This window comes from Heterodontus francisci, chromosome 15 (assembly GCF_036365525.1).
Source record: "Heterodontus francisci isolate sHetFra1 chromosome 15, sHetFra1.hap1, whole genome shotgun sequence".
In the NCBI taxonomy this organism is placed as follows: Eukaryota; Metazoa; Chordata; class Chondrichthyes; order Heterodontiformes; family Heterodontidae; genus Heterodontus; species Heterodontus francisci.
The window spans coordinates 40,256,427-40,279,022 of NC_090385.1; the positions used below are offsets into that span (position 1 = coordinate 40,256,427).

At 40.1% G+C, this 22,596-nt stretch overlaps 1 protein-coding gene across 3 annotated transcripts in view; it reads left to right on the forward strand.

Annotated features, from left to right (window-relative positions):
* Positions 1 to 22,065, forward strand: part of zc3h12b (zinc finger CCCH-type containing 12B) — a 100,960-nt gene extending 78,895 nt beyond the window's left edge. For 2 of the 3 annotated variants that reach the window (XM_068047402.1, XM_068047401.1), the window contains exons 2-7: positions 1,068 to 3,746; positions 8,683 to 9,467; positions 11,773 to 11,912; positions 13,335 to 13,569; positions 14,089 to 14,195; positions 14,783 to 22,065. In XM_068047402.1, coding sequence (XP_067903503.1) covers positions 3,720 to 3,746; positions 8,683 to 9,467; positions 11,773 to 11,912; positions 13,335 to 13,569; positions 14,089 to 14,195; positions 14,783 to 16,209 — 2,721 coding nt within the window. In that variant the 5' untranslated portion in view covers positions 1,068 to 3,719 and the 3' untranslated portion in view covers positions 16,210 to 22,065. The remainder of the gene's footprint in view (positions 1 to 1,067; positions 3,747 to 8,682; positions 9,468 to 11,772; positions 11,913 to 13,334; positions 13,570 to 14,088; positions 14,196 to 14,782) is intronic. The other variant, XM_068047400.1, reaches the window with a different exon arrangement.
* Positions 22,066 to 22,596: the final 531 nt, after the last annotated feature.

Here is a 22,596-nt window from a genome sequence, read left to right on the forward strand (position 1 = left end):
CACCCAACACCTCCTCCTTTTTGATAATGAGATGACTGAGACTATCTGCACTCCCTTCCCTAGGCTCATCATCCACCAAGTCCTTCTCTTTGGTGAATACTGATGCAAAGAACTCATTTAGCACCTCACCCATTTCCTCTGGCTCCACGCATAGATTCCCATCTCTGTCCTTGAGTGGGCCAACCCTTTCCCTGGTTACCCTCTTGCTCTTTATATATGTATAAAAAGCCTTGGGATTTTCCTTAATCCTGTTTGCCAATGACTTTTCATGACCCCTTTTAGCCCTCCTAACTCCTTGCTTAAGTTCCTTCCTACTGTCTTTATATTCCTCAAGTGATTCATCTATTCCTAGCCTTCCAGCCCTTACAAATGCTTCCTTTTTCTTTTTGACTAGGCTCACAATATCCCGTGTTATCCAAGCTTCCCGAAATTTGCCAAACTTGTCTTTCTTCCTCACAGGAACATGCTGGTCCTGGATTCTAATCAGCTGACGTTTGAAAGACTCCCACAAACAGCTGCCCCCAATCTAAATTCTTCAGTTCCTGCCTAATATTGTTAGAATTAGCCTTCCCCCAATTTAGCACCTTCACCCGAGGACTACTCTTCTCCTTATCCACAAGTACCTTAAAACATATGGAATTATGGTCACTGCTCCCGAAATGCTCCCCCACTGAAACTTCGACTACCTGGCCGGGCTCATTCCCCAATACCAGGTCCAGAATGCCCCCATCCCTAGTTGGACTATCTACATACTGTTTCAAGAAGCCCTCCTGGATGCTCCTCAAAATTCTGCCCCATCCAAACCCCTAGCACGAAGTGAGTCCCAGTCAATATTGGGGAAGTTAAAATCACCCACCACTACAACCCTGTTACCTTTACATCTTTCTAAAATCTGTCTACATATCTGCTCCTCTACCTCCCGCTGGCTGTTGGGAGGCCTGTAGTAAACCCCCAACATCGTCGCTCTAAACAGGCTCCAGAAGCTGGCCGGGCGCGTCTACCCTGAGGCACAGTGTGGCTTTTGTGCAGAGAGATCGACCGTTGACATGTTGTTCTCCCTTCGTCAGATACAGGAGAAATGCTGCGAACAACAGATGCCCCTCGACATTGCTTTCATTGATCTCACCAAAGCCTTTGACCTTGTCAGCAGACGTGGTCTCTTCAGACTACTAGAAAAGATTGGATGTCCACCAAAGCTACTAAGTATCATCACCTCATTCCATGACTATATGAAAAGCACAATTCAACATGGTGGCACCTTATCAGACCCCTTTCCTATCCTGAGTGGCGTGAAACAGGGCTTTGTTCTCGCACCCACACTTTTTGGGATTTTCTTCTCCCTGCTGCTCTCACATGCGTTCAAGTCTTCTGAAGAAGGAATTTTCCTCCACACAAGATCAGGGGGCAGGTGTTCAACCTTGCCTGTCTAAGAGCGAAGTCCAAAGTACGGAAAGTCCTCATCAGGGAACTCCTCTTTGCTGACGATGCTGCTTTAACATCTCACACTGAAGAGTGCCTGCAGAGTCTCATCGACAGGTTTGCGGCTGCCTGCAATGAATTTGGCCTAACCATCAGCCTCAAGAAAACGAACATCATGGGGCAGGACATCGGAAATGCTCCATCCATCAATATTGGCGACCACGCTCTGGAAGTGGTTCAAGAGTTCACCTACCTAGGCTTAACTATCACAACTATCACCAGTAACCTGCCTCTAGGTGCAGAAATCAACAAGCGCATGGGAAAGGCTTCCACTGCTGTGTCCAAACTGGCCAAGAGAGTGTTGGAAAATGGCCCACTGACACGGAACACAAAAGTCTGTGTGTATCATGCCTGTGTCCTCAGTACCTTGCTCTATGGCAGCGAGGCCTGGACAACGTACGTCAGCCAAGAGCGACCGTCTCAATTCATTCCATCTTCGCTGCCTCCGGAGAATACTTGGCATCAGGTGGCAGGACCATATCTCCAACACAGAAGTCCTCGAGGCGGCCAACATCCCCAGCTTATACACACTACTGTGTCAGCGGCACTTGAGATGGCTTGGCCATGTGAGCCGCATGGAAGATGGCAGGATCCCCAAAGACACATTGTACAGCGAGCTCGCCACTGGTATCAGACCCACCGGCCGTCCATGTTTCCGCTTTAAAGACGTCTGCAAACGCGACATGAAATCCTGTGATGTTGATCACAAGTCGTGGGAGTCAGTTGCCAGCGTTCGCCAGAGCTGGCGGGCAGCCATAAAGACGGGGCTAAAGTGTGGCGAGTCGAAGAGACTTAGTAGTTGGCAGGAAAAAAGAGGCGCAAGGGGAGAGCCAACTGTGCAACAGCCCCGACAAACAAATTTCTCTGCAGCACCTGTGGAAGAGCCTGTCACTCTAGAATTGGCCTTTATAGCCACTCCAGGCGCTGCTTCAAAAACCACTGATCACCTCCAGACGCGTATCCATTGTCTCTCGAGATAAGGAGGCCAAAGAATAAAGTGTGTGTATGTGTGTGTCACAGAATCTTCATCAGTACCTAGAGATTGAACCACTTGTCTAAAGCTCTTATTTTAAATTAGATAAATTCTATAAATGTTATGCTGATTTATATTGGTAGCTATAAAAATAGGTCAAATTTGCATCATGTATTGTATCCCTGGTGGGGCTTCCCTTGTTTGTGATTTCCTTTCCACTTTATCTGTGGTTACTTACAATCAGTAAATTCAATTCATGTGATAATCTGTTTCAAAGCTATCAGATACATGTGGGTTGTTCTGAAGATAACGCACCTCAACTTCTACTCCTCGGCTGCCCTTTAATCCTGGAGTATCTTATATCGGCGTAATAAATATCTCGAGAACCAAGTGCCATTGTGATTGCCCAGCATGAGCATCGAAGCGTTTGTAGACCCTATTTAATGTTGCTTTTTAAAGAATTGTCTGCTTTCTTTAGTACTTAGCGTTGCTTTCCTATCTGGCTTATGTTTTTCAGTTTGGGAATTCTTTCTGTTTAAAAACATAAAATGCTGAAAATGCACAGCAGATCAGTCAGTATTCATAGAGAAAAGAAAGGCTATAACTTTTTGGATGTGTGTACTTCCATCATGAGAGAGAAAGAAACAGGCATTTAGTAATGCTTTTCTCAATTTTCCTTTTTCTTACAATTTTTTTCTTTGTATTTTTAGTTTTATTTAGGTTGTCAGAAAAGCAACTTTCTATCAAGTAGTCATTAATTCATTGTAATACAGATAGAAAATGTTGGAAACACTCAGCTGGTGGACATGCACAATTAAAGATGCATTTTAAAACATAAAAAATATTTCAAGAAAGAACTAATATCTTTTGATCCTGCAGTTACAGTAGGCAATAGCTCCTAACTCTTTATTGAATAGGCAGTAAGGGTACACAACCAAACCTTTTTGAGTTTCTCTCTGCTGGTAATGAATCTACGGGTATGGTGTTTGTATTTTGTTTTTGCAGAATACAGTCTCAGAATATAGGTGAAAATTACAAAAGCTTCTCAAAATGCTAACAGAATTTGACTCTGGTTAACCAGCTCTGGCTTTTTGATTTTCTTATTTACAAGTACGAGTCCCACTGGAATAGCTTTCTGATAGTGATCAATCTCAATATTTCTCTGTTATTGCCCCGCCGTCAGAAGGAGAAAAAGATTGCCGGTCTATGGGGAAAGAGCAGGGGATTGAAACTAATTTGACCGCTCTTTCAAAGAGAGGATACTGGAATGATGGGCCGTATGGCCTCCTGCACGGTGAGATTCTAAGAGGGATTTTTTTTCTAATAGCAGAATTTATTTTGTTGTCTTGTTTTACAAAATGTTTAAAAGGCACACTTACATTTATGTATCACCTTTGTTATGAACACTGGACTTTGTAACATGATTATGTTTTAAAAACTGTAATTTTTAAAAGTTTAAGATGGAGTCCGAGAAGTCAGGTGACCTCATATCCACTCGGCTTAAGAATATGACAGAAATCTCATTTACCAGCACAACAGAGAACACAGACCAAAGACTTGTTTTTGAAAAATTAGAGACTGCAGGAATAACAATGGGTTTCACCCTCCCCAACTTTCTGATCGTAAACAAGGGTTCAGTGATTTTGAGGATGCAAATGTATGAGGTGCTGTTAACACCTGGGAACAATGGAAGGCCCAGGTGGCTCTGCATATTGGAAAAGGAAAATAAGCCATTGGCCTTTTGATTCCAGATAAATTTAACAGATTTTCTGAAGGCAGACAGGCTGTAAGGAAGACACCCAGTGGTGGCAGCCTCGGAGCAGGCTGTAAAAAGGAAACCAACCAGCAGTACCAGGCTCGAGGGGAAGGGAAGAACCACCTACTCTCAGAAAATACTGATACAGCAAAAGGCTGTGAATACTTGAACCTGTTTTGAAATTTGAGGTTTGTGGAGAGGTAAAGGCCCAATAGGATCACCAGGAATTGCCTTATTCACGTATGTTCAGGTCGAAAGTGCTCTGAGAAGTGATAGAAGAGGACATTGATTTTGAAAAGGAGATCCAACGTATTGCAACTGGGAGGAGGTTGGGACTTTTAACCACAAAGATTTTGCCATCAAAGAGGACTGTGTAATGTAGAAGTGGTGCGAGGTGCTCAAGTATGTTAATAAGAAAATACCTTTCTTTGTGATTTGTAGGTAGAAGCTCCTTACAAAGTATTATTTAGTTAATGGGGATTTCTTTTAGTTTAGTTTTAATAAAGGTTTTAAAATGTGAAATATTGTGTGTTTCTTTAAATTGGTCCAGGGGTTCGTATCTTGTATTTTTAACATTAACGATCTCACTGAGGTTGTAACACCTTTATATCTCAAAAATACCTCAATGCATCATATGCAATGAATTACTTTGAAGTTCAGTATCTGTAGTTATTTAGACATAATATATTGTTATAATGATTAATTGCATGAACTGTCTTAAATAAACTCAACGGTGAAATTGGTCTACTCCAGCATCGTGAAATCAGCTGATTTTTCACCATGTCTAAACTGGGGGAGGGAGGGGAAGTGAGAGAGGTCCACTGAAGCTCACAGAATGATATTTCAGACTCTTTGGAGACTCGTTTCTAGTCTGACTTTTGGTTTTACTTGGTTTCAGATTAAAAATCCTGGCAATATTTTCCAAGTCAATGGAAAATATAAATTTACACCGTGTATAATAGGCTGCTGATTCGCTACGAGCCTGTTTTGCACTGCTTGCATATACCAGTTTCACCCTTTGTAATTTAAGAACGGTAAGTGAAAGTTTGCCCAATAGAGTACTGAAACAAAATCTCTTTCTGACTACACTTGTCTTATGATCTGACATAGTGATCTCCCTCCCTGAACACACCTTCCTCTTTCACTTAGATCAGCAGTTCAAATCTACATCAGGAGCAAATCTAAATGAGGAAAGCAGCGGTCCTGATACGTGTGGTTCAGGCATATGCAGTACCCTTGGCTGCTATGGTTTGCAACAAAACTGCATTGTCCTCACTATTGGAACACGCTGCTTCTTTGCTGGTTATGAGGATGGCAGCATCTTGGCCAGTGAAAATTGTCTGAAAACTCTGTGATCTTGAGAGGGCAATGCAAACTGAGGGAGGGAGAGAGAGAGAGCAAAACAAACTGGGGGAGGGAGGGGAAGTGAGACAGCAACACAAACTGAGGGAGAGAGAGCAGCACAATCTGGGAGAGGGAGAGAGCAACACAAACGGGGGGGGAGGGAGGGTGAGCGATTAGAGTGCAACACAAACTAAGGGAGGGAGGAAGAGAGCAATATAAACTGGGGGGGGGGGTTGGCAGAGAGCAACACAAACTAAGGGAGGGAGGAAGCAACACAGACTGGAGGAGGGAAGGTTCATGTTGGTCTGTGATGTGCTGTTGTAATGTAATGTGTTTTATTTACAGGAGTCAGTCAGCTTTTGTGCTTCTCCCGGAGGACTGATCCTCACTTCCTGCGGTCTTTCAGTGCTGAGCTTTGGGAGTTAGTGAATTGAATTAATTGTGGTTTGGGTTTTATTATTTGTATAACTTGCTCTGTTTTGTAGAAAGTTTAAAAAATTGTATAAAAACTTTAGTTACAAGTTCCATACATCAGTGCTGTTTTTGTTGAATCAGTGGTATTTACTTGGTGCTTCTCATTATGGTTGATACTGTAGAAGAATCACAGAAGTAGTTTTTATTTAAACAGGTCATATCTTTAAATCTTCATTTTGAGTACTTTGATTTTTAAGTTATTCTCAAAACAAAAAGTCAAATTTAGCTGATATTTAGGTACTCATAGTAAATACAATTTTCAAATGATAGTTCATCACATGCCATTTGCCTGTCATATGAATAAGCATCACCTGAGTGGTGCCATGTGATCAAATATCACATGATCATATCTCCAGGAATACATCAAGCCAGAGTTGACAATCCAAACTAAAATCCTAATGCACAGGCTAGATCCTCCCAGGTTTGATTCATAGTCTATACTATGTTCAATGATCTCAGCTTAAATATAGGTTGTGACATTACAACTGGCTCAATACACCGATGCTAGGGGAGAGAAAAAATCAGTTATGGTTCTCACTGTCGATCTACCGAGCCCAACAGGTGGATGTTTGGCAAGAACAGCATCAGGCCAAAGCTCATTGCTTAATCTCACAGTTGCAGAATACATGGTTGGGGAGATATCAGAGAACTGTATCCTAACGAGGAATCAGTGTTTTTAATGGAGTAAAAGGAGAAAAGAAGTTGAAAAAGAATGTGTAGGCATTGCAAACAAAAAGGATTGGATTCTAAAAGGGAGACCTGAAATTTGTTTGCCTACCCAACTGTTGCATTTATCCTTAAAGCATAGACATATTTGAATATCGATAGCTTTTGTGAATGAATCTGAAGAATTGATAACATTATGTTGATTTAGTCCCTTTTAAAATCTGTATATACCTTTTACTGAGTATTGCATTTTCACTTGGAGGGAACTCTGTTAGTTCCTGATTGGAAATTCTTTTATATAATGCACCTGACTGGCTGAATCAACCTATAATTTCAGTGTGAAATCTGTCAGTCATTAGATGTCATTCCTATAATAGATACACCTAGTGCTGTGTTAAGGTCTTCCTGAAGTTTACAAAATTATGAAAGAAACTGACAAAATTTGTCAAAATGGTTTGACAATGATGTGTTCAAATACTGGGGAATACAAGATAAGAATTAAAAAGAGACTTAATTTATACAGTGCCTTTCATGTCCTCGGGAAGTCACAACCAAAGAACTACTTTCATAGTGTAGTCACTTTTGCTATACAGGAAAATTAAATAAATGACCGGCTAGTATATTTTTGATGATTATAGTTGAGAGATAACTATTGACCAGGAGACCTCCTCTGCTCTTTGAAATGCCATGAACAGGAATACAGTGCCTGGTTTTATTAGCTCAGCTGAAAGATACCTCCATCAGTACGCACATCAGTACTGTACTGAAGTTTCAGCCTACATTATGATATCAAGTCATGTAAAGGGGCTATACAATTCAACCTTCTGATGGTGATATGAAAATGCTACTAACATTTTAGGAAGTTAGGAGTGTTACAACCAGGTGAGAAAGGTATCTAGGGTTCCTCTCAGCCTTCACCTAGTCTTACCGTAACAGGGTTTTTAAAAAAACACTTTTTAGCTCCCCCTTGGTGAATCCTTGGTCACCGTTTTTCAATCATAAGGCAAAGAAAGCAGCACAAGAAGGTTTTCTTAGGTTTAAAGAAGAAAAGTTGAAATTTACTAAACTTAAACTCTAATTCGGTTCACACCTAAAGATACACGATGTCCCCACGCTAGCAGGCATACGCAATACACTCATGCAAATAGAGACAGAAAAAAGAAGAAAAATAAAGTGGAAAGGTTTGAGGCAATCTCTGAAGAGTTTTTGTTGCAGTTCTTTGTGCTCACTGTAGAGTCCTTGATTTTAGGTAGTTTTTGCTTTTCGTTGGGGCCCAGTATTCTTCTTAAACCTTGTTAGCTGTAGGAGACTTTTCTCTCTTGGGGTTCATGTGTCTTCAGTGGATTCAGAGGCCTGTAAGAAAGAGATGGGAGCAGACAGGAGAGATCTTCTCAGTCCAGGTGCAAACAGTCTTTCTTTTTATTCAAACTCTCTGTGGCTAGTTCAAAAAACCCTGGAACAGCCAGTTAGTCATGTGACCAGCTGGTCCAACCCTGTGGGTAGCATCACCCCAGCAGGCCCTGGAATGCGCTTCCCCACTCCCTCTCTGTCCGGGATCAACATCCATTGTGGGTTGAATGTGTCAGGGAATGGTCCTTTGTCTACACAAGCACCGTCTGTTAGTGTGCAAATGTTTTTTCCAGCCACGGCTGACTTGTTCTTCAAGTAATTTCCTTGCTCCAGCAACAGTTCAAAATCAATGTTCACATGACAAAACCAATGCCCCTCATTCTTGGCAGGTGGGGGCCTGCATGACAGGAGTAAGAAAGAAAGTCAAGCAGAACTTGTTCTCTCAAAGGGGAGTAGAGTTGTGGACTAAATTACCAGGGAAGGACGCTGAATCAGGAAATGGCCATTCGATTCAAACAAGTCATTCTATATGATTCTATAAGTGGATTGCTAAATTATGAAATTCACTTTTCTGTGGGGTGTGTTCTTTAGTGCTTTTAACAGACTTCCCTAAACTATCTGTTTTCTTCTTCTTCTCTAGGATTATATACTATCCTTGTGCTCCCCAGAACATAAGAAGTGTGAGAGCATAACATCAACATTGCGGAAACGATTAATTGAACTGAAGGATACTATTGAATATGAAAGTCAAGCTGTACTGGAAATAAAAGAGAAGAGTGTAGAGATAACAGGAGGACAGATTAATGTAATGACTGCCTGGTCAATGTTTGAGAAGTTGAATATGGAGAACAGCTCCTCCAAAGAAGACAGGGGCCTTCATCTAGAGATTGGTGACTGCAGCACAGATTCTGAGGACTGGACGAGCTCTGAAAGTGATTCAGAGCAACTCCCTAATAAGAAAAAAGGGACTGAGATCGTGAGCAAACCACACAGGCAACTCTGCCGTTCTCCTTGCCTCGAACGGCCAGTTCTTTCCAAATGCAGTGTCCTGCAGGACTTTCAGAGTGAGGACAGTAAATCCAAACTTGATGATGGATGTAAGACTGCGAATTTAGATAAAGACTACCAGGCCAAAATGGAGTTTGCCTTAAAACTAGGTTATTCAGGAGAACAGATACAAACTGTGCTCAATAAACTGGGGTCAGATGCTCTTATTAATGACATTTTAGCCGAGCTGGTCAGACTTGGGAACAAAAGTGAATCTGAGCCACAGCCAAACAGTATGGGCAATACAGGTACCCTGGTGTCCAGGGGCCAATGTGTGAAGGAGATCACTAGCCCAGAGCTGTCTTTGGAAGATGAAGTTGTGGATGATACTGATAATTTGAGACCTATAGTCATCGATGGAAGTAATGTGGCCATGAGGTATGTTCAGATCTTTTCTCCAAAGGTTTTATTTGTTCAAGCATGGTATGTGGGCATCACTAGCAAGGCCAGCATTTATTGCCCATCCTTAATTGTCCTTGAGATAGTGATGAACCACTGCCTTGAATCGTTGCACTCCATGAGGTGTAGATACATCGACAGTGCTATAGGGAGGGGGTTCCAGGATTTTGATCCAGTGACAATGAAGAAATGGCAATACAGTTCTAAGTCAGGATGGTGTGAGACTTGGAGGGGAACTTTGGAGCTGGTGGTAGTCCCATGCGTCTGCTGCCCTTGTTCTTCTAAATGGTGGTCATCGCAGGTTTGGGAGGTGCTGTTAAGAAGCCTTGTCAAGTTGCTGCAATGCATCATTTAGATGGTACACACTGTAGCCACGGTGCACCAGTGGTGGAGGGAATGAATGATTGAGGTGGTGGTGGATGGGGTGCTAGTCAAGCAGGCTATTTTGTCCTGGATGGTATCGAGCATCTTGAGTGTTCGAACTGCACTAATCCAGGCAAATGGAGAGTATTCCGATGAAGGGTCACTGACCCGAAACGTTAACTCTGCTTCTCTTTCCACAGATGCTGCCAGACCTGCTGAGTGATTCCAGCATTTCTTGTTTTTATTCCCTGATAGTCCTGATATATTTTGTAGATGGTGAAGGCCTTTGGGGAGTCAGGAGATGAGTTGCTTGCTGCAGAATTGTTACACTGAAGCCATATAAAGCAAAACATAATAGGTTTCATCCCCATTCTGTGGTGAGATGGCTGATTTCAGCTGAACCAGCAGTTGGGTGATGCAATTAGCCCCAGCACCCTGTGTCAGTCAGGTGAACAGATTGATTCACAATCCTGATTATTACCCGGTTTTGTTTGATTGAAAAATATGCGTGTGTGAATGTCAAGCGAGGGCAGGAGTAGGCTCAGCTGTGATACTCTTCTTGGTGAAAACCCGTCAATACTCAGTCCAGGCTTGCACATGAAGAATAGTCAGTTAGACAAGGTGTCAGCAGAAAATCAGGAATCAAAAATAAAAAGGAATTTGGTGCCTTCCACATTTTAAAAAAAATTCTTTCATAGGATGTGAACGTTGCTGGCAGGCCAGCATTTGTTGCCCATCCCTAATTGCCCTTGTACTGAGTAGCTTGCTAGGCCATGTAAGAGGGCGACTTTGGTGTAGGTCAGGAGTCACATGTAGGCCAGATAAGGCCAGCAGATTTCCTTACCTAAAAGACATTGGTGAACCAGATGTGTTTTTACAACATGGCACCATTACTGAGACTACCTTTCAATTCCACATTTTTTTTTAAATTAATTGAATTTAAATTCCACCAGCTGCTGTGGTGGGATTTGAATCTGTGACCTTAGGGCATTAGCCTCAGCCTCTGGCTTACTAGTCCAGTGACATTATGACTATGCCACCGTCTCCTTTTAAAAAAAAAAGCTCCTATATGTATGCCCAGTGGGAGAAGCAAAGATTAATGATACAACAGCTCTTTCCTGGAAAATCTGCTTCTGGCAAAGAAATATACAAAATGGGGCAAAAGGTGAAAACAAAGTGAAATAGAGAAGGGAAAAATCCTCTTTCAATAAGAATTCTTGCTGAGAAGCAGAACTATGATGTTTGTCCACTGTAATTAGTGATGGTATATTAACATTGTAGTGCAAATGCAGTTAAGAAATGAAGACAGAAAGCGTTGAATGCAGCTCTGAAATGTATAATACCCCAGCTGGAGCTATTTTTATAGATCCTTTGCTATTCTAGCGAATATAATTAATTCCTCCCACGAAGGCCTACGCACGGTGATGCTTTTCATGATGTCATCTGCATCTTCCCTAAGTTTCAAGGTAGTTGATAATGAGCTGGGCAACAACATCTGTTCTCTAAAATCCAATTTTCTGGAGTGGCTGAGGAAACTGTTTCGCTTGCTGCTTTGCTTTGTTTAAAAAGCTTTTATGTCTTTTTATAATCACAATGTGACCCCAGCTGCATGCCAAGCAATTTAGTTTATTGTAAAATAAAGCATAAAACCTTTGTTCTGTAATATGCAATTACTTTGTGCATCTAATTTGCAATCCAGTTGAGACATACTTTGCATGCAATGAAAAAATGTTTAATTTCCTTACTCCACTTCAAAAATGCAATCATTTGCCTTGATTATGTTTTAAATTTTCAATAATTATAATAATTTTTGTACCCATACTGTCCCACTCATCTGACATCACAATTACATCAGCCACAATGTCAGCCAAGGCCAAACTTAAAGCATGAAATTGATCCAAGCTTTAATTTCCTTTTGTAGTCATGGAAACAAGGAAGTGTTCTCTTGCCTTGGGATTCAGCTGGCTGCGGAATATTTTCTGGAAAAAGGACACAAAGACATCACAGTGTTTGTTCCTGCTTGGAGGAAAGAACAGTCCAGGCCAGATGCACCCATTAAAGGTAATTAAACTTGCCACAACATGATATTTAACAATTTGATCATATTAAAAATAGAAGACTTTTTTAAAAATGTGAAAGCTGGAAGATCTGGGGTAAAATAAAAAATGCTGGAAATATACATCAATTCCATCAGTATATGAAAAGAGAGCAGGGGTTGGGGGGGGGGGGTGGGTGGGGTGGAGATGAAGCGAAAGCTGATCTTTTCGGCTAGAGACCATACTTGCACATGAGGTGCATTATGGGGTGGCTAACAATGGGGGTGGTGGTGAAATGTTTCACCCGTCCTCAATCACTCTCAATGTTTGCTGGACTTTCTGCTGGAAGTGACCATGACGGTGAGAATACCCATCTGCATTAGGTGGGTGCATGCAAGTTATGGGATGTTGATGTATTTTAGCAACCATGGTAATGCGATTGCTTTCCTGGCATCCAGTGTTGCTAAATAGAAAGGAGGGAGGGAAATCGCAAATAATAGGGTTGCCTTGCTTAGTGCATTGTGGAAACTTAAAAAAACAGTAAGAACTGCAGACTTTTCCCTTCCCTCCTGCATGAGATGACTGAGCTGGCATCCCAGAAATACTGTCTGAAGCCGAGCATCGATATTCAAATTAGCCTGACACCCGAAGATCTGGCAGGCTCAGGGCATGGTCACACTCGCAGGTGGGAGACCCACTCCAATGTACTGCTTGCTATAAGGAATCCTGCCACAGAGGAAAACTTTTTTTTTATTTCCAAAATATACTTTATTCATAAAAATCTGTTTTAAAAAAAAAAACATTACAAAACAGTTCCAAATAGCACCAAGTCAAAGAGTGCAAAGGAGAGCAGTTTCCTTCAATACAGGAGTGAGTTGCCTCCCAACCCTTCCATTTCATTTTACATGCCATTGTACAATTTACAGCAAACAAATATTTTCCCGATACAGTTCGAGGGGTTTTCCATGGACCAATCAGAGCCAAGTCTCATGATTTCATTTTGACGACCAGACCATTATACTTTTCAGCAGCAGTCACTAAATGATGATCAGGAGTGATAACACTATTAAATCTATTTTGATCACTCCCTAGCCCAGGGGAGCTCGACTTTTAACCCAGCTGAATTTAGCTAACTCATCACTCAGCAAGAATCAAACCTGAAATACATTTGGTCAGAGAATTAAAACAAAACTCACATTTGATTAATCTGTTATAGCCTCTATTTTGTACTTTGTATTTTGATGTTTTACTTTCTGACTAAGTGTAGCACTATTGCAAACTGGTCCTTCCAGTTTTATTTCTCAGTGCTGCTGAGAGTGAATTGATAGTGACAATTTTCATGGACTTTGAGATCAGTCAAGTTCCACTTGACACATCTCACTGATGTGGTGTTGAATGTGTTTGTTTTCTCAATTTTATTTAATAAATTAATTACTCGATTATGCAGATCAAGAAATACTGCGCAAACTTGAGAAAGAGAAAATTCTGGTCTTCACACCATCCCGACGGGTGCAAGGGAGGAGAGTGGTGTGCTACGATGATCGATTCATAGTGAAGCTGGCCTTTGACTCAGATGGTATTATTGTGTCAAATGATAACTACAGGGATCTGCAGAATGAGAAACCTGAGTGGAAGAAATTCATAGAGGAACGTCTTCTAATGTACTCTTTTGTGAATGACAAGTAGGTGTTGTACACATATGGTGGTCTTTATGTGTAATGGTTTTCTTTTTCTATTTTTTAAAAAAACGATTGTGTTCATCAAGATGAGATCTGTTAGTCTTGGGGATGGAAAACTTTTCATTTTAGACATCCAATGTCAGTATCAAGCACTCCCAAATGAGGCGCAGAAAGGATTAGATACAACAAAGCATCTAAGCCTCAGTTGTAGAAGTGAACATCTTTTTACTGGTATGAAGCTGTTGGGTGGAATGGTCTGTTCCCAGACCAGCCATGCTGTGGCCTCTGCATGAGATTGTCACTTTATTTTCAATTGGGACAGTTTAGTGCTGAGCTCTGAGTGCCCAAATGTATTTCATGTGGGGCACCTACAACCAGCATACAGTGAAGACTTCCATCCATTCAGCCCAAATTTGAACCTGGTTCCAAAAATGAATGGCCAACCTGTAACTCATTGCAATAGCATGTAAAATTCATATAAATGGCACATAAATGACCAGTGGTTTGTTTCACCATTTCAAGGTTCATGCCACCCGATGATCCTTTAGGACGTCATGGTCCCAGCTTGGATAATTTCTTGCGAAAGCGTCCCGTTATTCCAGAACACAAGAAACAGCCGTGTCCTTATGGTAAGTATTTGTAACTTGCTGATAAGAAACCAAGTAGATTCACAGATCTAATTAACTGTTTTGACCAATTTTTCATTTGTTCAAAAAACTGTAAGAAAGCATAATCTAATATTGTGCCAGTTTTTTCCCTTATCTCTTGATGGTGCTGACTCTTTCTAAGGTATCATTGCATGGGTGCTGGCAACCCTGTTGTCGCATCCAAGTGGCGATTCTTCACATATGAGTCTAGACAGTTGAGCGTGGACAGGCTATTTGACTGCTTGTGAAGCCCTCAACAATCATGATAACGGTCCCTAATGTCCACGCAGATGCCATATACAGCAGGCATTATTTGATATGATCAGGAGCAGAACCTGAGATTACATCACTACCTCCGTGGTCTAAATGGTCAAAACTGGGACCTTCAGATCTTGGTAATGATGTCATTCCTAGACCACAAGGGGAGCAGAAACCAATTCATATCAAGCTATCCTGGAATAATGTAAATTACTTTTAAAGCATTGTTTTGTAGGTTTGTGATGATGAATAATTCTGTTGAAGGGAAGTTTGCTTTTCAGTCTTGATCTTACTTGGTTATGATTTGACAGGGAAGAAGTGCACTTATGGACACAAGTGTAAATACTATCATCCAGAACGTGTTAACCAGCCGCAGAGATCAGTTGCCGATGAGCTTCGTGCCAGTGCTAAGTTGTCTGCTGTGAAAACTATGAGTGAAGGAGCCCTGGCAAAATGCGGCATTGCCATATCGGGTGTGAAAGGTGATACAGTCTCCGAGATCAAGCGTGTTGCTCCAAAGCGCCAGTCTGACCCCAGCATACGATCTGTAGTTTGTGAGCCAGAGGAGAGGTTGACGCCAGCTCGCAGACTTGAGACTAACTCTGTGCCTTCTTTGGTCACTGCATCAAGTGTACCAGCATTTCAGCCCAATAAAAACCATGCGGCCAGTGCCATGAGTACCAGATCTGCAAGCAGCCCAGTACCATGTTCCAAACAGTTCACTCATCAGAAATCCTCACAAGAGCATATATCCACTTTACATTATCCACCCATCCTTGTAACTAACAGTCATGGAAATTCTGTGAGTTATACAGAACAGTATCCAAAATATGACTCAACTTTGGACACTGGTTATTACTCTATGATAAGTGACTTTTCAAATTTAAGTATCAGCAGTATGCGTAACCATGACAGTTATTATGGGTTGGAATCAGATCATGGTTTGTATCCCAGAAACACTAGTCCTCACTCAGAAATCTGCATTCCAAGTAATGATTCCTATTCTTCATACAGTGACCTGGCATACCTAGGCACTGTAGAGCCAGGTCCAGAAGATAATGTGAAAACCCATCAGCCACAATCACAGAATAGACTCCAGCCTTTCGTTCATAGCTACCATGAACCTATAACAAGAGTGCAGAGTTATGGACCCGAAGAGCCAAAACAGCCCCAACGTAAACAGTCCATCTCCCATTTAGTTCCCCATATCCAGCATTCTGCTGTTGGAGCTCGTTCCAGTTGTCCTGGCGACTATCCTGTTCCTCAAAACATTCATCCATCAGCTAATAACCAGCCAGGGCGGGCTCTGGTAATGACTAGACTGGACAGCATTTCTGATTCACGACTGTATGAGAGTAATCCAATGAGGCAACGAAGACCTCCACTCTGCAGAGAACAGCATACTAGCTGGGACCACCTGCCATGTGCTACAGATTCCTATAGATACCCTTCATACCCTTTGACTAATAATCTCATGCAGCCCAGTTATGAACCTGGCATGTTTAGAAGTATGCCAGAAAAGATTGAGCAGATCTGGAGGTCGCCATGGCAGGGGATGCCCACTGAGCAACAGGATCATCTGACAGTCCGGGAACATCAGTACCAAACCTATCGAAATCTCTGTAACATCTTCCCAGCTGACATAGTTCATGCAGTTATGGAAAAGAACCCCCATGTGACTGACCCCCAACATCTTGCTGCAGAAATTGTTGCCAAACAACTGCGTTCTGGACGGTAAAACACTAACTGTTCGAAGGTTGAAGGCCAATTCTGTATTGACAGGACAAACTAAAGGAAATCTGTTTAGTGCACAACATTTGTGAAATACAAGTTGCCTAACACAGTGGGTTTAAGAATGTTATAAATAACTTAATGGCGTCTGATTATCTGTAGGGGTTTAGGCAGCTTTGAAGAGGAAATAAATACCTTACTTTATTTTCTAAAGCTACAACCCATCTACTTTTGACTTTTATCATTTTCCAAGTTACAAAATGTATTTGAATTTTTACTTGAAGAGTTATCTTTTCAATCTAAATTTTCAAATGCCCCACTTATGAATTGTACAGCTTGAATTTAAAAAGTACAATTCAAGTTCCAAGTGGAAATAAATGTAATTTTAAATGGGACAAGGTTTGCAAATAGACAAGAACATAATGGGGTGCTAAAGACTGCACAGTGCAAATTAAACCCATAAATATTTGAACATTGCAAATGACTTGTACAGATACAGATGATCAAACTTCATGTAAGGTATCTATTTCCTGTTTCAGGTTCCCAACTGAAAGAGCTTTCTCGGTGTATGGCACATCAAACCATTTCCTTTAAATCATAATCTTTTAAGGGTGGAAAATTTGCAGCCAAAAAACCTTTTTAAAGCATTTATTATGTGTTGTCTTCAGGCTGCACTGATGTGCCACTATCTTTAAAAGCAATGTATATTGCTGAAATTTGACTAGCTTGATATGTTTCAAGCTAGGTCTTGTTGATTTAAAAAAAAAAGTTTTTCATGAAAGTGGAGAAGGCCTTTAGGGGTCTTTTGTTTCTTCATGAGAAGGTCTGACACTGCCTAAATGTTTCTTACTGTGAAACACATGGAATGTGAGGCTGCAGTCAGGGTTGTTTCTGTCATTTTGCTAATGGCTTGCAAATGCTGTGTAGTTGTTTCTATTTCCTCCAAAGGCAGTCTCATCAATTTAGTTTAATTTGTTAGAAAGTTTTACTTTACAGTTCCGTCTGTGCACATTTTTAATGTTTCTAAAATGTAAACATTTTTAAATTGTGTATCCACTAAATATATATATTTATATGGGAGAGTACACTAATTTTCTCATACTATCTCTAAAAAGGAAGGCCCTTTCTGTAGTTAATTGGTAGACTGTAATAATCACTGTTCTGCTGATTCATCCACTGAGTAACTGAACTCTATACACAAGTTCAGCCGCTGGTCTGTGCTGAGTTGGCTGACCACAACCAGGCTGGTAGTAGGTGCACAGCAATTAGCCTCAGAGGTAGAGAGGGGTAAAATCATCCAGGGTCTCTGGTCTTGCTTGCTCACCAGTACCCACCCACCCACTGGAAGATGCATGTGTGTTGATGTTGGGGGAAGGACAGGATTAGTCTCAACATTGATCTCTGCGGCTGCATAACTTCCCAACTTTTATTCTCAAGGCCACTTCAGTGAGGTTATCACAAGGCTGCTGGTGCCCAGGGAGCCATATCCCAGCAAGAGTCAGCACCTTCAGGATGGTGGTTAAAAGAAATGTCATTTTGTTGTATCTAAACTAATTTTGTAGCTTACATTTTAATACAGCAAACAGCAATGCCTGGAATGATCAGAAATGACTTTTGTTTGTTGATACAAATTGTATCTCTTTTCTTGATTGTAGAAAATTATTTATTAAATGTACAGTTACCATTGGTAGAATAGCTTTATCAAATCTTGCCACAATGTTTGTGACACTATGTGTCACTGGGAGTAGCCCATGGGTATGTATGAATTTTTACTGGGCACAGTAGTTTGTAGACCTGAATTTTTAATTCATGTTTAGATGTGCACACATATTGTATACAGTGCTAGCATCATTATTTGTAATGTATTTATTAGGATTAAAAAATATTGTTTCCAATAGTATATTCCAATGCAATTAGGTATTTTTTACATTAGGTTATTTAAATGCAAAAGTAAATAGCTATACTATTTATCCATTGTACTTTGAAACCAAGAGTAAAACCTGTTTTAACCTCAACCACACCAGCATTTTGTAAATTTCAGCCTCACTTACTATGCCTGCTCTAATTATATGTGCTTACAGTGTAAGATTTTACATACACATTATCTGTATTTCTCGCAATATCTTCTTCCTCACTTCTGTTCCCTCTTACCCAACAGATCTTTCACTCACAGATGAGGCCACTGATTTCTTCCTGATTGTCAATGGTATTCTGTCCCCCAGTGCAGGAGAATCAAAATGAGTGGGGGAACTAATTCAGTAGAATTGTTAAGGTTAATAATCTATTGGGTACCAGTATACTATTGGAAAAATTGCACTAAGCCACTACACTAATTTTTTTGGTGCTGTTTCTTGTGTGATATTTAATTCATCACCTCCAATCGCTCCTGCAATTGCCACTACCAGTGATAGGCCTGTAACCACTGGTTACGTATGAACATACAAATTAGGAGCAGAAGTAGGCCATTTGGCCCCTCTAGCCTGCTTCGCCATTCAACAAGATCATGGCTGATCTCTGTGTTTCAAATTCCACACTCCCATCTACCCCTGATGACCATTGATTCCCTTGCCTAACAAGAATCTTCTACCCCGCCTTAAAATTATTCAAAAACCCCGTCTCCACCACCTTCTGAGGCAGAGTTTGAAGTCACACAACCCTCAGAAAATAATTCTCCTCATTTCTGTCCTAAAAGGGTGACCCCTAATTTTAAAACAGTGCCCCCTAGTTCTGGACTCATCCATAAGAGGAAACATCTTTTCCACATCCACCTTGTCAAGACCGTTCAGGATCTTATATACTTCAATCAAGTCTCCTTTCACTCTTCTAAACTCCAGTGAAAACAAGCCCAGTCTGTCCAACCTTTGCTCATAAGACAACCTGCTGATTCCAGGTATCAATCTAGTAAACCTCCTCTGAATTGCCTCCAACGCATTCACATCCTTCCTTAAATAAGGAGACCAAAACTGCACACAGTATTCAAGATGTGGTCTCATCAATGCCAATGGTTCTTTAATGTAGCTCAAAATAGTCACTTAGCTTGGAAGTACAGGACCTATAACTGTACTTCTGGATGTTTTTCACAATTCAATGAATATAGTGTGGCATTTCACACACTATTACACTTAATGAAATCATCAGCTCTTCTCTACCCTAAGATGGAACAGTGTGTTCTATATATAAACCCAATTGTGAAATTCTGAAATTGAAACCAATATTGAACAGGCACAAGCATAGGACTGGGACTCGCATTACCTCCCCATTGGGAGTCAAACTTTTCGCCTCTGAGAAAATAAGCCATGTGACTCAAGTTTATTATTTTTTTAAGATTGATTGTTTACATTTTTCCGAATCATTACAAGTACAAAGATTCATGTGCATATCTTGTATGTATAATACATGCTACTTTGCTGATGTTAGCCCAGCTTCTATTTAACTAAATTCTGTGCAGTTGGACAAGGTCACTCCATTCAGAGTATGTAATAAAAATAATTATATACTGTCAATTAAAATTCTTTAATGGAAACAATATTTTTTAACCTTATTGCCTGCATAACCCTATTTCTTATGATGATGTAGAGGGCCCTCTACAAATAAAATCTTTGAATAGTGTTTCTTTAAAAGAAAAATGGCTAAGTTTAAGCTACAGTCTCTCCTTTTGGTTGATCGGCTTAAGCAGAATATCAGACTATAAATCTACACATTGCTTCTTCAAACATTATTAGGATGACCGTTAAAGATTTTCAGTTTTTAAAAATTAATTTGGAAAGAATTAACCTATGCTCTCAAATATTACTGCACAAAAAGTACTCTGTGAAGCCTAACAAAAGGGATGCTGCAGCTTTAAACAACATTGTTGATAGTCAGGATGTGATTTTTTTCCCTTCGATTTACATAGATCATTTTGTACCCTCACCCACCTGCCCTCTTCTATGCAATGGTTCAGAAACCCAGCAAAAGGGCAATACATTAGACCTTCCTGTACAATTTAGGAATGGTTATTTTTTGCATAAGGAATGTAGGGTCTCTTCAACCAGTTGCAAGAATGACAGTAATCTGTGCAATGAGCTGAACAAAAATGTGCATTTTGAGAGTTAAACACCAATAAAATGTTTTGAGTGATGTTCAGTGAGATCCTCCTAGTTACTGCTTTTGTTGGCTGCATCTACAAGCTTGTCTATTATTAGGAGAATAAGCTCAATGACTTCTATTTTTTTCCTGTAAAAGCTTGTAAAAATGATTTGGCTTAATTAATTGCTTTCTCTTTGCGACATATCTGGAGTTTTTACACGTCCCCAGATATAATCCAAGAAGTGCACCATATTCAGTGAAACTTGTTTGAAGAGATCATACAGTTTGTTGTAGATATACTGTGTTTAGATAGCTTGTGTACAGATAGCTTGATATTGTGAAAATATATATATAATATATATTTTATTAGATTAGTCTAGTTGTTTTATTGATCTAGTTTTTGTTTTCCTTACATAATGAACATGTTGGCTTTTATCTGTAGTAAAACAAAAAAAAACTCTTTGGGTTTGTAGTCCCAAACAAAATGTAAGTCTTAATGACAAAATGTGTCTCTGTCTCCTTGAGAATTAAGAAAACAAAAGCAAATGTGTTTTTAAGCACTCTATAATCGATACCTTTTAATGTGCAACATGTATGGGTAATGTGTGATAATTTGTGCCAAGTGTTGGATGGTATAATTATGCTCTTAATTTTAAACACAGTAAACAGCTAACTCTAGCTGATATTTTAATTGTATTGATAAATATAACAAAGCTGCTATGATTTTAAATCATTTTCACATTGTTGCAACACAAATCTTATGTGCTTTGGTTTTATTTGATGTCTACGCAGCTTTTGTACAATGTAAATTGATTAAAATTGGTGTATTCATAAGATAAATAACTACAGTTGTTTATGTACACAAATACTGCACAGCAGCAACTACTCTTTCAGTCTGCAACAAGTGCGCTTTATGTTCAGTGGCTAGTTCTAAATGAAACCATGCTGTCAATAGCTTACTAGTATATTGGTACCAATCTGCTATAGCTAAAATTGTCCTTAATCCACTATACTATAATATTGCGCAAATTCCTTCTTGTGCGATACTCCATCTCGACCAACACCAATGCTAGACCTGGAATGCCCAGTACAGCTTAAAATACTGTCCCCAGATACAACCTATATTTAAATGGACAAACTCCAATAGTACTGTATGTTTTCCACACTTGGTAGATAATGCAAACATTTTACACAGCCACCATCACAATTTACGCAAGTCCTCGAGAAGTCACTGCAAGATCGGCTATCTCTTCAACATTAACATTTTTGCACCATATATAAATGGCATTGTAAATGTCATCTTGACATTAATTTAAAGTGGCCTTTAAAACCTATTTTTCATAAAACCTGTTATGATTTTGCAGTGTTGCCTTCACTGGATCTGTACAACAGAAGTGAACAGAAAGATTTTACTTTGAAAGTGGTATGAACATGAAGTGTATATTCAGGTAATTAATACATTCAGTTTTATGATGAGTGCACTCTAGGAGTAGCAGGGTAATGAAATAGTTTTCTGTGCCTTTTCAAACAGGATTATGGACACAACTTCAAATGGGTTGGTATTTCTGTGTATTGGAATGTGTTCCATATGAGGTGTGCAATTTAAGAATGTTTTAAATTTACAGTGTTTAACGTTTGCATGAAGTAATGGTTATAACTACCAAAATAACTGCCCTAAACAAATGTTCATGTTTATTATCAGTGCCAAATGTAACCAATTTGTAGTAAAAGGGTTTAAAAATAATTTACTACACAATTTATGTTACATGTATTCAATAAAAGTTACTTTCTGGAAGATATATGTTGATTTCTTGCATTAGTCATTTTATGCGAATAGTGAATTTAGTATCTGAGTGTAATATCACTTTCTCTAAAGTTGTAATTAAGTAAACAAAAAGGATGTTAGTGCATTTATAGTCATCCTTTTGCATATGGTATGAAATTTAGTACCAAACAGCATCCATCTGCACAAAAATAAAGTTCAAGAGCCTATTCAGCCGATCTCTCTAAATTTCCCCCGTCATGACATCAAATAGCCTCTTGACTGATACTAACATTTTTGCTTCATTTGCATGATATTAGTCCTGAATGTATCTATCAGTTTGTACCCATGTCCTATCATTCTGCAATATTGGTTTGGGCCCCTTTCATTCACCTCTTTTCAAGGCTGAAGAGTTTAATTGCTGGATTTTTAGGCCTTGATGGGGGCAGGCACAGAGGCGGGCAGTTATATACATTTGTGCTGCTGCCCAGCTTGCTGGTTCTCCAGCTCCATCCCGTCCCCAGCCCATTTTCCCTGGTGACGTGGGGAACTGATCAGCTGCCT